We start from the raw sequence: 13,533 nt of genomic DNA, 5'->3' as shown, positions 1-13,533 counted from the left end.
CGCGTCATCACAGCGCCGCGTGGAGGAACACGCTGAAGGCCGTTCCGACGGTCGCAAGAAGCATCATTGACTTCTTTTTGTCCTTCAACACACCCGCCGCGGCACTCGTCTTCGTCGACGATGCGCTCGACCCAGTGCTAGTTTCAGTGCTCGCTCCCGCCTGAACCCATGGCTGTCCTGGCAGCGTGTCGGAACTCCTCTCAACCTCTGCAATGTTGAGGAGTTTGTTCTCCAGGGAGGCGCAGTCTACCCGCTCGGCGCTCTCCGAGATGCTATTTGTCACCGAAATGGGCAAGTCAAACACCGTATAATAGTCGCTGCCATTCCAGCGGAAAGACTGATGCATGGAAATGTTGTACGCGCCGCGGGCCGATCCATCGCTGCTCGTACCATCACCAACGAGGCACTTAGGCCAGACCCAGTTGACATGCTTCACTGTGGACGAAGGTTCCTGATCCAACACGGGTCCAACATAGCCAGTGCCATTATTCGCCGGCTCGGTGCCATTGGAGATGGTGAAATTGTGCGATAGGGTTTCGGAGGTCAAGAAAAGGGTGATGTTGTGAAAGAGGGTCGGTGAATCAGCGGATTGCGTGGACGGTGGCCAGGGGAGCTTGCCATTCCCTGAGACGTCGATCGCAACCTGAAGGTTTTCTGGGCATTCGTGTTAGTCTCAATGGTCTCTTTGAGCACATTTGACAGGTCGGCTTGCCTCCTCCAAGCGGCGTGTTTGGTTGTGGGGCGTCAATGATGGCCAGGCCTGGCGTGTAGACTTGGCCATTGACGATGGTGAAGTTGCCCATGACTGTCAAGATTGGCAAAAAAAAAAAAAAATACAGAAAATACTAGTCACAGGAAATTCTAGCTCTCTCAAGGGTATTGAGCTCTCATAAAAGAACCATCATCGGCTCTAAGGGGCCCCTTCTTGGGCTTCATCAAAACATGTTACAACGGCGCGCCACGGGTCTCATTTCCGACCCTCCGCGTTCTCCTTAGCGTTTTTGGTTTAATTTATTCGGTCATTTCGGCTGTCACTAGCGCAGGGTTCCTAGACCCTGCGTGGGAATTGACGTCCGAAGGAGCTCAGAATAATCAACAACTAATGAAACAGGCAGTCATTATTCTCAATGGTATCCGGTCAAGTGAAAACTCCCAAAATATTCACCATAGTCACGTGTACCATTCTAGGTGGGCTGCTCGCGCCTGAGTGCGGACCATTGCATGATTACCGGATACATGCGTAGGATGCTCGGATCAAGACAAGGGGAAGTGGGCGACACGATGGACTGTAAGGTTGATGTATTCATATGAATTGTCTGAGCTGCTAGCTGGGTGGTCGCGGCGTTTAGCAATGAACAACCTTAGCATATGTCTGCACTTATAGCCTCGCAATCGTAGCAGGAAGATTCTTCATATCGTCCAAGTAAAAATCAAACTCGGTCTTAACTTTCTCCATATCTTCATCAATATCATCTGTCCATCGATGTACGTAAATGGTCCTCAGACCAACGTTTTGAGCACCTCGTAGGTCGTAGGCATGTGCCGCAACCAACACCACTTCCTCTGGCTGAAGCTTGACCAATTGTAATGCCTTCTGGTATGCCTCAGGACTAGGCTTGTACACACCCAGAAGCTGGCTGGAAAACAACATGTTGAAGTTCAACCCAGAAGACTGAGTAAGGTCCAGTTGAAGCCGGGTCGTTCCATTGGCATGAACGAACACTTCCAGTCCAAGATCCTCGCGGATGCTCTGTATCGCCTGCTGCACCTCGGGCCAAGCTGGCTGCGAATGCCAGGCTTCGACAAGCCGCTTTTTAGTGTTTGTATCGAGATGGGCCTTGACATCCTGGAATTGACCAAGGACTGCGTCAAGTACACGAGCAAGCGTGATATCAATGTCTTCGGGAGCGAGACCTTGGAGATATCGCTGATTGTTTGCGAGGAAATAATTCTTCCGCCATTCGAGAGCTAGATCGGACGCTGTTTTGTTGTCTATCGCAGGGGGAAAAGCTTGCACTACACTGCTGTGCCAGTCTAGGCATGTTCCCATGAAGTCGAAGAAGACGGCCTTGATTTTGCCCTGTTGTGTAGTCATTTTGTCAACCGGGTACACTTGATTGGTAATTTTGTTGATGGAACTTGTTTTTGAGTACGAAATAATGATTGCCCAATCAGTCAGCTTATATTGAAGAGCCTGGTATTCTCAAAATGACCAAGTCTGGCCTTAAATAGGAGCCCGAAGACAATATTTATAAGCAGCTGCTGATAAATTTGGGAGAATGATCTCATCGCAATCGATCTACTCTCAGCCTTGCCATCGACAGAGGTAAGCACAGATTGGGTAGCATTCTTAAAAAATCTAGTTGCCGTGTCCGATTGGTCTTCATTTCACGCAATATGCGGGGCAATGCCTAGAGCCTTCATCGGATGTCATAACAATGCACTAGAAGAGCCAGCAGATCGTCAAAAGTCTGTAATAAATACTGCGTAAGCTAATAAGTAAAACTGCCTCTTAGAAGAAGCTCTGAGATAGTGATCAGTGGGTAGCCCCGACTATTGTACCCCGACCGATGGACGGACAGGTCGGGACATCGGCTCCACTTCCCCGCATGAAGGCACTCCGCACTATTATTTCCTCCTACCGGACCGAAGTTGACGATTACCAGTATTCGTCTCACTCACTATATCTCCTACTCTAGGCAAGCCAGACTATTGGGTGAATGGATTCAGAATGGCGGTGTACCATATGCCTCGCGACATTCAGTCGTCCTGAGCACTTGAAACGACATACGGCTGCACGTATGTCTATTCTTTCCCGCCAGGCATCTTGGTGTTTGCTTACCTGGAAGAGCCTGATAGATTCCAACAGCCGGCCACACACCTGCATGTTCTGCAGCCATGCGTTCAACAGAAAGTATCGTCTCTCTAACTTTGAAGAAGAAAAGAAAATGCTCCACAAGATCGGTGCCTGACCATCATTACTAGGGACGTGCTCCGCCGCCATGAGCGAACCTGCAAATCTCGGGAGCGACTTCACGATACAAGCTTTGAGAACGAGCTAGATGACAGAGACACTAAACGTCCGCGATGTTCTCAATATGCTCTTGGTCAGGCACAGGCCTCGACAGTTGATTCTGCTTCACAGATGCATGGACTTCGAGACTATGATTATGGCCTATTTGACGATATGATAGGCCTGTCCGGCGGTCCCTCCGCCAATGAGCCTTCACCTCTGGATTTCTCAGCCTTGGACTTCCTTTTGTTCCCCCGGATCACCTCGGATACTCTCCCAGCTGAGAAACTGGAATATATGGCATACTTCACAAGTGCAAGAGGATTATCTACTTTTACCGACCGTCCGTCCTTTCTTCGACGGCAAAACATGGTGGCCGAAGCCTACGATGCAAAGCTGCTAAACGAGGAGGGGAATGCACTACCAACTCAGTCCACTTTCTATCAGGGTAATTCCGGAGTCCCTACCAACGCCGACGGAGATGAACTTGCTTTGAAATCGCGTGAAATTGTCGACAGTCTCCAATCAATATCCTCCAACAGACATAAAGACGATTCTATTACTATGAAATGGTCACCGGCCGTATCAGCAAGGTGTTCAACCTTTTTCTCCCCAGGAAATATCCATCGCTTTTTGGAATACTTCTGGTCGTTGTGGTATCCACATTGTCCTATTGTCCATAAACCACTCTTCGACGCTCCTTCAGCCTCGTCGCCACTATTGTGTGTTATGCTCATCATCGGTGCTTGTCTCTCCCCACGGGAACGTGATACAGAAGCTGCTCGGGAGTGGATGGATAGTACCGAAGAACTCATATTCAGCCACGAGTGTTTTAAAGACGAGACAACAGCTAATCAAGCTACCGACATAAGCATGAAGGAAAAACTACAGCATTTGCAGGCATCATATCTAGTCTGCTCGCTTCAGAAACGAGAGGGATCGGCCGAAGCACAGGTGAGAAGCAGGCGCCATCGACATGCTTCTATGGTGGCGGTAAGATACTGACCCTACTAGAAAATGGATTGAGTTGAACTGAGACTAACGGGCGCATAGTTGACAAGGAGTATTGGACCCAAGACAGCCTCTCACCGTGACCTCCAATGTGACCAGACTTCAGAGGGCTGGTGGAGAGAATTTGTAGAGAAAGAAGAACTAGTCAGGTAAACAATTGGCCACTCCCTGCTTTCGAATTCAAGGAAGAGGATCTGACATATCTAGGACGATGACATACATATTCTTGATCGATGCCGCGCTAACAATTCTGCACAATACACCTCCTCGAATGGTAGTTTCCGAACTAAAAATGGATGTCGCATGTCCTGAATCATGCTTCCAAGCTGAGTCTGCTCAAGATTGCTTCAAAGAATTGCGTGCTTGGGCACAGACTCGATTTTGGAAGAACCGGATATCTGTGGTTTCAGTTGTCCGAAGAGTGTGTCAAAAGACAATTGATGATGATCTTGTCCAAGAATATTCTTATCTAGGGACATTCAACTTATTTACAATGGTTCAAGGTTAGTGATATGAGGGTGCCGTTCCAAGAAACTTCTAACTTCGCCCTAAGCAATCCACTCGTTGATGTTTCATCTCCACAACTCCCTCGTCTTCAAGTCAACGCTAGCGCCTGTGCAAACAGGGCTTGAGAACTGGCATCGTATCTGGTGCGAGAGAGTTCCGGAGGATGTCGGGTTGCCAGACACACCCGACAATTTATGGAAGCAAGTTGGGTTTCTTCGCCAAGCTTCTGAGTTCTGGCAGTTGGCTAGGATTATGGTGGACGAGATTAAGTCAACTACGAACGAGTGCGATGATGAAAATGATGAAGAGGAAGAGAAGAGCGAAGCTCTCTCTCGATATGATCACACAGATATGGGTGATGTGAATGGGCTTATCATGCAGTATCGAAGAATGAATCTTGGTATGAGCTAGGATTTTTTTCATACAACGAAAACTCATTGTCTTCACCCCAACACCTCTTTGGTCCGTCTCTTTACCTGGACCTCAAAGTCCGTGGGCTTCACGAACCAGAAGTTCTGAGTAGTCCAGTTCTTTCTCAAGGGGGTGAACTCGAAATCCCGAAGAAGGCGCGGGATCAGCTTTGACATTTCAAGAATCGAGATATGCTTGCCAATGCACGTTCTAGAGCCCAGGCCAAACTGAGGGAGTAAGTCAGCCACTGCGTTCTGAATTGGGATAGCTCCAGCTTGTGACTTACCGGCATATACATCTGGTTCATCTCCTTCAACCTTTCAGGCTCATTTTCTGCTTCCAACCATCTTTCGGGCCAGAATACCTTCGCATTGGGAAATACACGGTCGTCATAGTGCGCGACCCAGGTATTGACACCCACAATAGCGCCCTCGGGGAAGAACCGCCCGCCAATCTCAGCACCTCCGGTCGGGACAACTCTCCACATAGGCAAGCCAGTAGCACTGTGCATCCGGAGTGCTTCTTTCATGACAGCTTGGAAGTACGGCATATCCTGACTTTCCTTGAAGTTGATCTTCCCGTTTCCCCTTGCAGTGAAATTCTCAATCTCGGCAACGAGCTTGTGCAAAGTATCTGGATTCTGTAAAAGATGCCACATAATGCTTGACAAGCTAATAGCAGTGGTGTCAGATCCGGCCGCCACATTGGACTGACCCATCATTTGAAGATGATAGTCTGTGACTTTCTCGGGGTTCTTCTCGCGTGCCAACATCAATTTTTCCACAAAGTCTTGTGTTCGAAGAGTGTCCGCTGTTTCAGTATCGGGCTTCTTTTCTTGGTGCTTTCGAATCTTCTCTTGTACGAATTTGAGGATATAGGATCTTCCGCCAGCACCGGACCATTTAAAATTGCTGAGCAGGCCAAACAGACGTGGATGCCATTCAGGATAAATTCCCACCAGGCTGCTATACATCGTCACCTTGTGGACGGCATCAATAGCACCGTCTATATCATCACCCCTGTCCAAAAACCCTGAGAAAATTAGCGACCAACAAGGTAAAACTGGGTCATGAGGATCATTAAATACCGAAACGCTCGCCAAATGTGATATTTCCAATTACATCAAAAGCATAACATTGAAACCAATGTCCAAGATTGAAGGTCTCGTTGCTTTCAGCGAATTCGTTGAGGCGATTGACGAACAAGTCCGCACAGTAATCCACGAGTGGTTCATAGTGAACAAGCGAGCTCATGGCATACAAGTTGGTGAATCGCTTTCGAGTCTCGCCTTCAACATAGTGAGCGAATACATCTCAGAATATAAGGGGCTTGGGTCCGGGTTACCGTGTCGCTTGATATCACGATCCGTAAATAGGGTCCATAGCTTTGGATGTCTCCATCCATCATACCAGGCTGACTTGGTGAACTGCGAGCCGGCTCCATAAACCGTCTTGATGGCAGAAATGTCGCTGATACTGTACTGATTGGGTGCTATACGGACGACGGAACCGTACTGCTGATGCAGCTTGATATTTTCATGCTCAAATCGCCCATGGCGCACACGGTTAAAGTACCATAAGGAGGTAAACCGAGTCCAGAATGGACCAGGAATGTGTTTCAGAGGAGAAAAGAGAGCTCGACTGAGCCATAGGAGTAGCTGCAGAGCTAGAAAAAAGGCAGGAACAAGGACCAGAAGATGTGCATTCATCTTGAAGAGCACAGTATCCGATGAAAGGTTTGATTGATTCATATGTGATCCGAAAGGCTCAAGATGAGTTTTTATACTCTCGATTTTGGGGATACTTCCACGCGGGGAATGTAATCCCCAGGCTCCGCCCCACCCCCACCACCACTTTCTCGCAGTCAGGCGTGCCCTGCGTCACTTATTCACTACTGAAGTTACTATTGGTCTCTCGGATAATCCGGAGGCCTGATCGCTATCGGTCGGAGGGTTTGATATGCTTAGCATGTCTGGGTGGATGCTGTAAGAATGTAGTCTACCTGCCTGTTGTGGCTCCAGATGGGACGGATCATTCAGCTCTGTTATCCATGGCGGAGGTAGAACTAAATGTCAACGCAAAACTGCGAATCGTTCACAAATCCAGGGGGAAAAAAGATAACATTGGCTTCGCCATCAAGGAAGGTCATGGGAAACCAGTCTAGAATGGATTTTTGTTGAGCCTGGATTGAACCGAAACCTTGGAGCGAAGGAAGTCCGAATATGCATACTCCCTCCCCGATATGATATGAACAAGGTCATTGGCCTAGGAGCTAGAGCAGATTATTGTGTGAAGTCAAATGTAGAAAAGGACTCAAGGTGTAATGAATTTGTACAAAATAGCGATCAAACATTTAGAAGTTAGGAAAATCCCACAAGCCCCCACCCCTGTTCACCATAGCGCCAACGTACAAAAGAAGAGACATATGAGATCCGTTGATCATGGCTTGCTGGAAACCAGTCCACCAGGCACCTGCACCAACACAGAAGATACGCACACTGTATCATCGTCTTCACTTCTTATCTCCCCACAGACCGACAACTCCCACGGACAAGGCAATGCCCGAGAGCCAGGCCCGAGCTCGTTGTAGGCGGCGCTCCTTGTCCATCTCGCGCCGGACGCTCTCCCCGTTTACATCCTCTTCGGCTTCGACGACAACGAGATCATCATCCTTCTTGGCCGATGACTGCTTGCCTAGCGACACGCATGTAGTATCGTAAATGATGCTGAAGAACCAATTCTTCAGGCCCATCTGTCGGTTGAACCAGAGGTCCAGGCCATAGGAGCTGACTGTGGACGCAACACACATCCAGACGAGGAATGGATGTTGACGGCGGGGAGGAGAGACGCAATATGCGAAAAGAAGGCAGGTATTGGCAAGGCTGGAGAGTCGCAACGCATGCTTGCGGTTGAGGCGCTTCACTTCATTGAGGCAGCGGGAGGCGGTGGTAGCGGTCGGTAGGAGCTGGAGGGAGGGGATGGTAATGGTAGCGGTGGAGTATGATAGGCCCTGGGAGGATTGATCGCAACGTATTAGTATGAGATCATATCGATTGAAGCTCGTAGTGGTGATCTACTTACCGTCAGCAGGCCGAGCGATACCGTGCCGACGAACTTGGAGATGGTGATGGGGCAGGCCATGACGTCGGTGGAATAAATGCGCGACCGGCAAGAATTGAGTCAAGAAGGACGCGCAATAGGCTACGAAATTGGGTAGCTTGTAGCGAAATGGAAATCCCGAGATGGATGGCGAGAGTGAGGATATTTGGGAGCCTCGAGAGTCTTTGGGTGGAAGTGACGTGCACGCACCATCCAATCAGCGACCGCACGTTCTTCATCCCGAATACTCCGTAGCCTACCCGTACTGTCGAAGGACAAGATGGGTCGAATACTGTAGCTTATAGCCTAATAACATATATAGGACAAGAATACTGATCGAGGTGTTTCTTTACAGGCATCTTTCTATGAACAAGGCTCACTCTGAGTACGCTTTTTGTCCTGCTTAGGCGCTGGGACTCTGAGAGTCCCATATCAGGTACCCCATAACACACAGCTACCCCGGAAAGTAAAAAAGATGGGGAAGTAGATTATGCCTATTCATATCCATGGTAAATGTGTAGTTAACATGTCTGATCATTTAATTTGATCGTTTATGTTCTGCAATAATGCTCGACCGAGCGGCACAAACCAGTCATCTTCTCCCGACCGAGCCGAGGCTCAACTTCGCCGTGTGGGGAAAAGGCGACGGAGGCACGCTGGCCTCCGTAAATTCCAATATATCACCTCTCACGTCAGCTATTTAGCTATTCAGTCCTATCTGCATGATCCCTTGCTAACTCTGATTAACGTCCTCTCTCACAATACCCTTCATCATGCCTCTCCCCAAGTCTGAGTACATTAGCGACATCTGGAAGGAGGGAATCTTCGGTCAGCCTCCCCCTCGGCCATGACTGAACACGCAACAACTGACTCTTCTTTACAGCCAACAAGGTCATCTTCTGCACAGGTGGAGCAGGCACAATCTGTAGTGCCCAGGTTCGCGCCTTGGTTCATCTCGGAGCCAACGCCTGTATCATCGGTCGCAATGTCGAGAAAACAGAGCGCGTCGCTAAGGATATTGCCACATGCCGCCCTGGAGCCAAGGTCATTGGCATTGGCGCCGTTGATGTTCGAAACTTCAACGATTTGAAGAGCGCCGCCGAGCGCTGTGTCAAGGAGCTCGGTGGCATCGACTATGTCATGTATGTCTTCCCTCTAACCAACGACGCGTCTAGATTCATGCCTCTTGTACTAACTCTCTCAACAGTGCCGGCGCTGCAGGTAACTTCCTCGCCTCTATTGAGCAACTCTCAGTCAACGCGTTCAAGTCTGTCATGGATATTGACGTGATTGGATCTTACAACACCCTCAAGGCCACTCTGCCCTACCTGGTCGAGTCTGGCGGTAAGCACAGAATGGATTCAGAGACCCGTAAGTCGACAGCCCCCCCCTTTTCTAGTTGACCCGCAATTTTGTTTGACACCCGAGACAGTCCAGCCAGCCGCTGGTGGAACCGGTGGTAGAATCATCTTCGTTAGCGCAACTATCCACTACCGCGGCATGCCCTTCCAAACCCATGTCTCGGTAGCCAAGGCCGGCATCGACTCTTTGTCTAATGCCGTGGCCATTGAATACGGACCTCGGGGTGTGACTTCTAACATTATTTCCCCTGGCCCTATCGCCCAGACAGAGGTGAGATGACTAGAAGTCCATTTCTATGAGCTTGCAATTTAACGAGATATCCAGGGCTTGGAACGTCTGCTCCCATCCGACGCTAAGGCTGCCTACACCAAGGCCCAGCCTCTTGGTCGCTTCGGGCACGTTCGCGATATTGCGGATGCGACCGTCTATCTTTTCTCTGATGGTGGTAGCTATGTCACCGGCCAGACCCTTGTTGGTAAGTCAAATACGCTCAGTGTGGTCGAATTTAATAGAGTGCAATACAATCTAACATACCTACCTAAAGTCGACGGTGCGAACTGGCGCATGTCCGGTGGCCTTGCGACCAACGGAAACCTGCAATACCCCGATTTCCTTTTGTCCGGAGAGGAGGTTGCCAATGTGACGGGCAAGAAGAAGTCGAAGCTTTGAGCGCGTGGAAAATAATAGCAAATCGTCCGAACAGAAGGATGCTACGGTTTTCTTATCCTCGGTGGCCGTACTGCAGTTCAATAGAGACCGCCTGAATGCATTACAAAAATATTCCCGCATTTTAAACGTGACACGTTCTTTGGATTTCATTGAATTTACTCCAAAATCGACTGAATGTCCAAAATGGCACTGGAAAAAAGATACCTCGATTCGCACAGCATTAGCCTCAAGCAGCCGAGCTAATCCAGGCCCGTTTATTCAAAAACCACTGCCGTTGACCCCGAACAACCTCAAACGTAACCGTCCGTTCCTCCGCAAGTTTCCACAGCGACTCCGTTATAAACGGCTCGAACGCATCCTTAAAAAGCTCCTCAGGGATCTCTCCATGCAACGAATGCACGAGCTCCCGGGCCGTCAAGCTACCCTTAGCATTACCATCCGTGCGAGTAACCTTCGTCAAGGCATGGTATATCTGACGCTCGCGCTACTCCTTATGCCGAATATAAAACTGGATAGTGCGCGGAAGATTGAGAATCTTGATGCCATGCCCCGGGTATCCGAATTGGCAGTTCTGAGCACGCATGATATCTAGGCTTTTCATATATTCGCCGAGATCTTCGGCGACGCTGTACCGTGGCCGAGGATGTTGTCTCCCGTGAACATGGCGTTCTCTTCTTCTAGGATAAAGCACATGTGATCCACTGCGTGGCCGGGGGTGAATACAGCGCGGATCACTGCGCCTTCTGTTTGGACAATTTGTCCGTTGGTTATGGGCTGTTGGCCGGGACTCGGTTGGTTTTTGTAGATATGGGAGGCGAGACGAGGGTCATAGGCGATGAGATTGGGGACTCCCTCTGTATGATCTCCGTGCCAGTGTGACAAGAGAACGTGCGAGATTTCTTTGAGGGCTGGTCCTGGCAACAAATTTGGAACCACTTATTCTAAATAATGAAATGGCCGTCATGGATAACTACTAAGACGCCCTGTTAGGCGGCCTGTCTTGACCCTCAATGTTCAATGTTGGTTTTCCTAGGCGCTCACGAGCGGAGAGTCAGTGGTACAAAGTCATAACACGTGCGGGTCTGAAGGTAGTTAGTAGAGATGTGTGACTCCTACCCAATGATGTGAATGATGCGACATGCGATTGTTGTTGCTTCCTAGCTGCCGTGGTTATCGCAGTAGCTATTAGCTTAAGCACATAGCAGCTAAGATAGCAAAAAAAAGTGCTGAACAATAATATGTCCCATTTCTCTCAACTTCAGTACAAAGTATATTTTCTACGCGCCTGTGCTTATCTTCCCTCGCCAATTAGGATTTACTCGCCACAGAATGGTGCGTGTGCAGTCATTGACTTCTTTGTGCACCGTAACTGTATGTATGCCAACGCTCAATAGTAGATAATTACTGTATAAATGTCAAGATTATGAAGCTGTGTGTGTGCAGCCCAATTGGGAATGTTAAATGTGGGCAAGAATACAACTAGGCAATTAGGGAATTCGGTGGCTGGAGGATTCAAGTAACCATAATAATGCAATACGAAGGTAAAATGAAAGCTAAAAGCCGCAGAGACCGGCGATCTATACGGAGATCTCCCGCTTTGGCCCCACGTTCGCACTTTGGCCCCTTTCTACGGTGCCTTTTCTATGTATTTGAGACGGCCGTTCGCCAAACACCGATGCTGAATCGCCTTGGGGCCACACTCGATTAGCCCTTGATCCTTGTACACTCACGAGTCACAGCACTCATGACGTGAGTCATTCCTGGAGCCGGAGAATTCAGCCCGAAAATTGCTGTAAATTAGATTATTTGGATGTGCCTACCAAGGCTTCGCTTTTTGCGGCTGCAGTGAACGCTCGCTCGTTCCTCAGAGCCCGAAGCCGGCTGCAGGTAGTACAAGAACTTTCTTCTTCTTCTGTATTTGTACCTGCAGTCCTGCACACCTCGTTCTATTCTTGCAGCATCTTCAATTCTCGCATATTCGACCGGGCACCGAGGTAAATTGTAATCTTCCTATCCAGCACAACCGCTCTCGTATCCAGAATGACCGCCGCCAAATCGCCGATCAGCCTCACTGTGTTCCGCGGGTTTCCCGACAAAGGATGCTTCGTGTGGTCGCCATTCGTCACTAAGCTAGAAGCTCGCCTTCGATTCGGTAACATCTCTTATCGAACGGAATCTGGGTCGATCATCCAGGCCCCTCGCGGAAAAGTCCCATATATTTCGATCGATCGCGGGAATGGCAATGAGACTTTGGCCGATTCAGCCCTGATAACTCGGGCCTTGATTGAATCGGGATATTTGGAGGATCTCAACAGCAATCTCACAGCGTCTTCGATGTTGCGGGACCTATCGATCCGGGCTTTGTTAGAGGATAAGCTCTACTTCTACCAGGTACAGGGAACTATTTTTGAGCTTGGCTACAACAGTCTATGAATTCTACCAGAAGCTAACGAATCAATTGTCATAGGGTCATGAGCGATGGGTGCTGAACTACTACACAATGCGATCCAAAATTTTTGGGGCCTTACCCTGGCCCCTCCAAGTCATCATCGGAAACATTGCCTACAAGAAGACCGTGAGAACTATGGAGGGTCAAGGTACCTTAAAGTTCAGCCCAGATGAGATTGCTAGTTTTCGTGATGAGACCTGGGATACACTCAACAACTATGCGAGCGAAATGAGCCACCCCGACGACAAGGAAAAACCTTTCTGGATTCTTGGTGGCAATGCCCCGACAGAGGCTGATGCCACCGTCTTCGGCTTCATTGCATCTAACCTCGTTTGTGACGCGTTAGTAGCTCTTAAACCCTTGAAATGGTGAATTTCAACTAACTTCTCCCTAGTGCCCCAGAAACGAAGGCCAAAGTGAAGAGCTGTCCGGCCCTTCTTGATTATGCCAGAAGAATCCACACAAAATACTTCCCAGACTACGAGATTTGGAACTAAGCAAGTCTAGATAGGCCACAGTCATTTCTTAAGAACGGGAATTTGAGCGCTCTTGTTCTGTTTTGTCCGGTAGTCATATCGAGTTGCAAGGCTTTGCCTTATATGGAAGTAAATCGTACTTAGTACGTGAAGTTTTGATATATATTTATCACGATACACGGGGCCGTTGAGGATTAGAATCAACGATAAATTGAAATTCCCAATAGTCAAAATTCTGAAGTGCTCGAACACTGGCTCCATACCTGGACGCCCTTTATTTTCTCAATCAGTATATACCAATCTTCTCAGCCCTTTGTCTATTCTTTCAGCAGAAGTCCACAGCCACAAACTATCCTGAGCTGATTCGCTCCTGTATGATGTTCGCCTGGACTTGAAGCTAATCTCTCAGCATTGAGTTAAGAATCTCATGGATCTGCTGGCGCTGAGCTATAGAGCTCTGACACTGTGCTTCTTGCAAACGGGCAGCAAACCGGTGGATCACGATTCGACACTTCGCATCTCCTCGATCACCAATTG

The 13,533-nt window shown here is 48.9% G+C and overlaps 7 protein-coding genes across 7 annotated transcripts; 3 read left to right on the top strand and 4 right to left on the bottom strand.

The window, feature by feature from the left end:
* Positions 1-7: 7 nt before the first annotated feature.
* Positions 8-803, bottom strand: N7473_003934 (uncharacterized protein; the record flags this gene model as incomplete). Its single annotated transcript, XM_057149874.1, has 2 exons — positions 8-654; positions 713-803. 2 exons carry the CDS (start codon positions 801-803, stop codon positions 8-10), a joined length of 738 nt encoding a protein of 245 aa, XP_057013528.1.
* Positions 804-1,378: 575 nt separating this feature from the next.
* N7473_003933 (HAD-like domain-containing protein) lies at positions 1,379-2,095 on the bottom strand (the record flags this gene model as incomplete). The annotated part of the gene is made up of 1 exon (XM_057149873.1): positions 1,379-2,095. One exon carries the CDS (start codon positions 2,093-2,095, stop codon positions 1,379-1,381), a length of 717 nt encoding a protein of 238 aa, XP_057013527.1.
* Positions 2,096-2,885: 790 nt separating this feature from the next.
* N7473_003932 (transcription factor domain-containing protein) lies at positions 2,886-4,942 on the top strand (the record flags this gene model as incomplete). The annotated part of the gene is made up of 5 exons (XM_057149872.1): positions 2,886-2,914; positions 2,986-4,006; positions 4,067-4,173; positions 4,232-4,527; positions 4,578-4,942. 5 exons carry the CDS (start codon positions 2,886-2,888, stop codon positions 4,940-4,942), a joined length of 1,818 nt encoding a protein of 605 aa, XP_057013526.1.
* Positions 4,943-4,974: 32 nt separating this feature from the next.
* Positions 4,975-6,650, bottom strand: N7473_003931 (cytochrome P450; the record flags this gene model as incomplete). Its single annotated transcript, XM_057149871.1, has 4 exons — positions 4,975-5,169; positions 5,229-5,974; positions 6,030-6,230; positions 6,287-6,650. 4 exons carry the CDS (start codon positions 6,648-6,650, stop codon positions 4,975-4,977), a joined length of 1,506 nt encoding a protein of 501 aa, XP_057013525.1.
* An 803-nt stretch (positions 6,651-7,453) lies between these two features.
* N7473_003930 (uncharacterized protein) lies at positions 7,454-8,082 on the bottom strand (the record flags this gene model as incomplete). The annotated part of the gene is made up of 2 exons (XM_057149870.1): positions 7,454-7,951; positions 8,023-8,082. The coding sequence occupies 2 exons, from the start codon at positions 8,080-8,082 to the stop codon at positions 7,454-7,456; spliced, it is 558 nt and encodes a 185-aa protein (XP_057013524.1).
* A 731-nt stretch (positions 8,083-8,813) lies between these two features.
* N7473_003929 (SDR family oxidoreductase) lies at positions 8,814-10,071 on the top strand (the record flags this gene model as incomplete). Its single annotated transcript, XM_057149869.1, has 6 exons — positions 8,814-8,868; positions 8,924-9,182; positions 9,248-9,411; positions 9,473-9,672; positions 9,727-9,877; positions 9,947-10,071. 6 exons carry the CDS (start codon positions 8,814-8,816, stop codon positions 10,069-10,071), a joined length of 954 nt encoding a protein of 317 aa, XP_057013523.1.
* A 2,040-nt stretch (positions 10,072-12,111) lies between these two features.
* On the top strand, positions 12,112-13,017 carry N7473_003928 (glutathione S-transferase family protein; the record flags this gene model as incomplete). Its single annotated transcript, XM_057149868.1, has 3 exons — positions 12,112-12,462; positions 12,539-12,861; positions 12,915-13,017. 3 exons carry the CDS (start codon positions 12,112-12,114, stop codon positions 13,015-13,017), a joined length of 777 nt encoding a protein of 258 aa, XP_057013522.1.
* Positions 13,018-13,533: the final 516 nt, after the last annotated feature.

This window comes from Penicillium subrubescens (assembly GCF_028828155.1).
Source record: "Penicillium subrubescens strain IBT 31985 chromosome Unknown utg000002l_segment0_segment0, whole genome shotgun sequence".
Lineage (NCBI taxonomy): Eukaryota > Fungi > Ascomycota > Eurotiomycetes > Eurotiales > Aspergillaceae > Penicillium > Penicillium subrubescens.
Note: the sequence above shows the minus strand (reverse complement) of the source record. Positions and strands in the feature narration are given on the sequence as shown.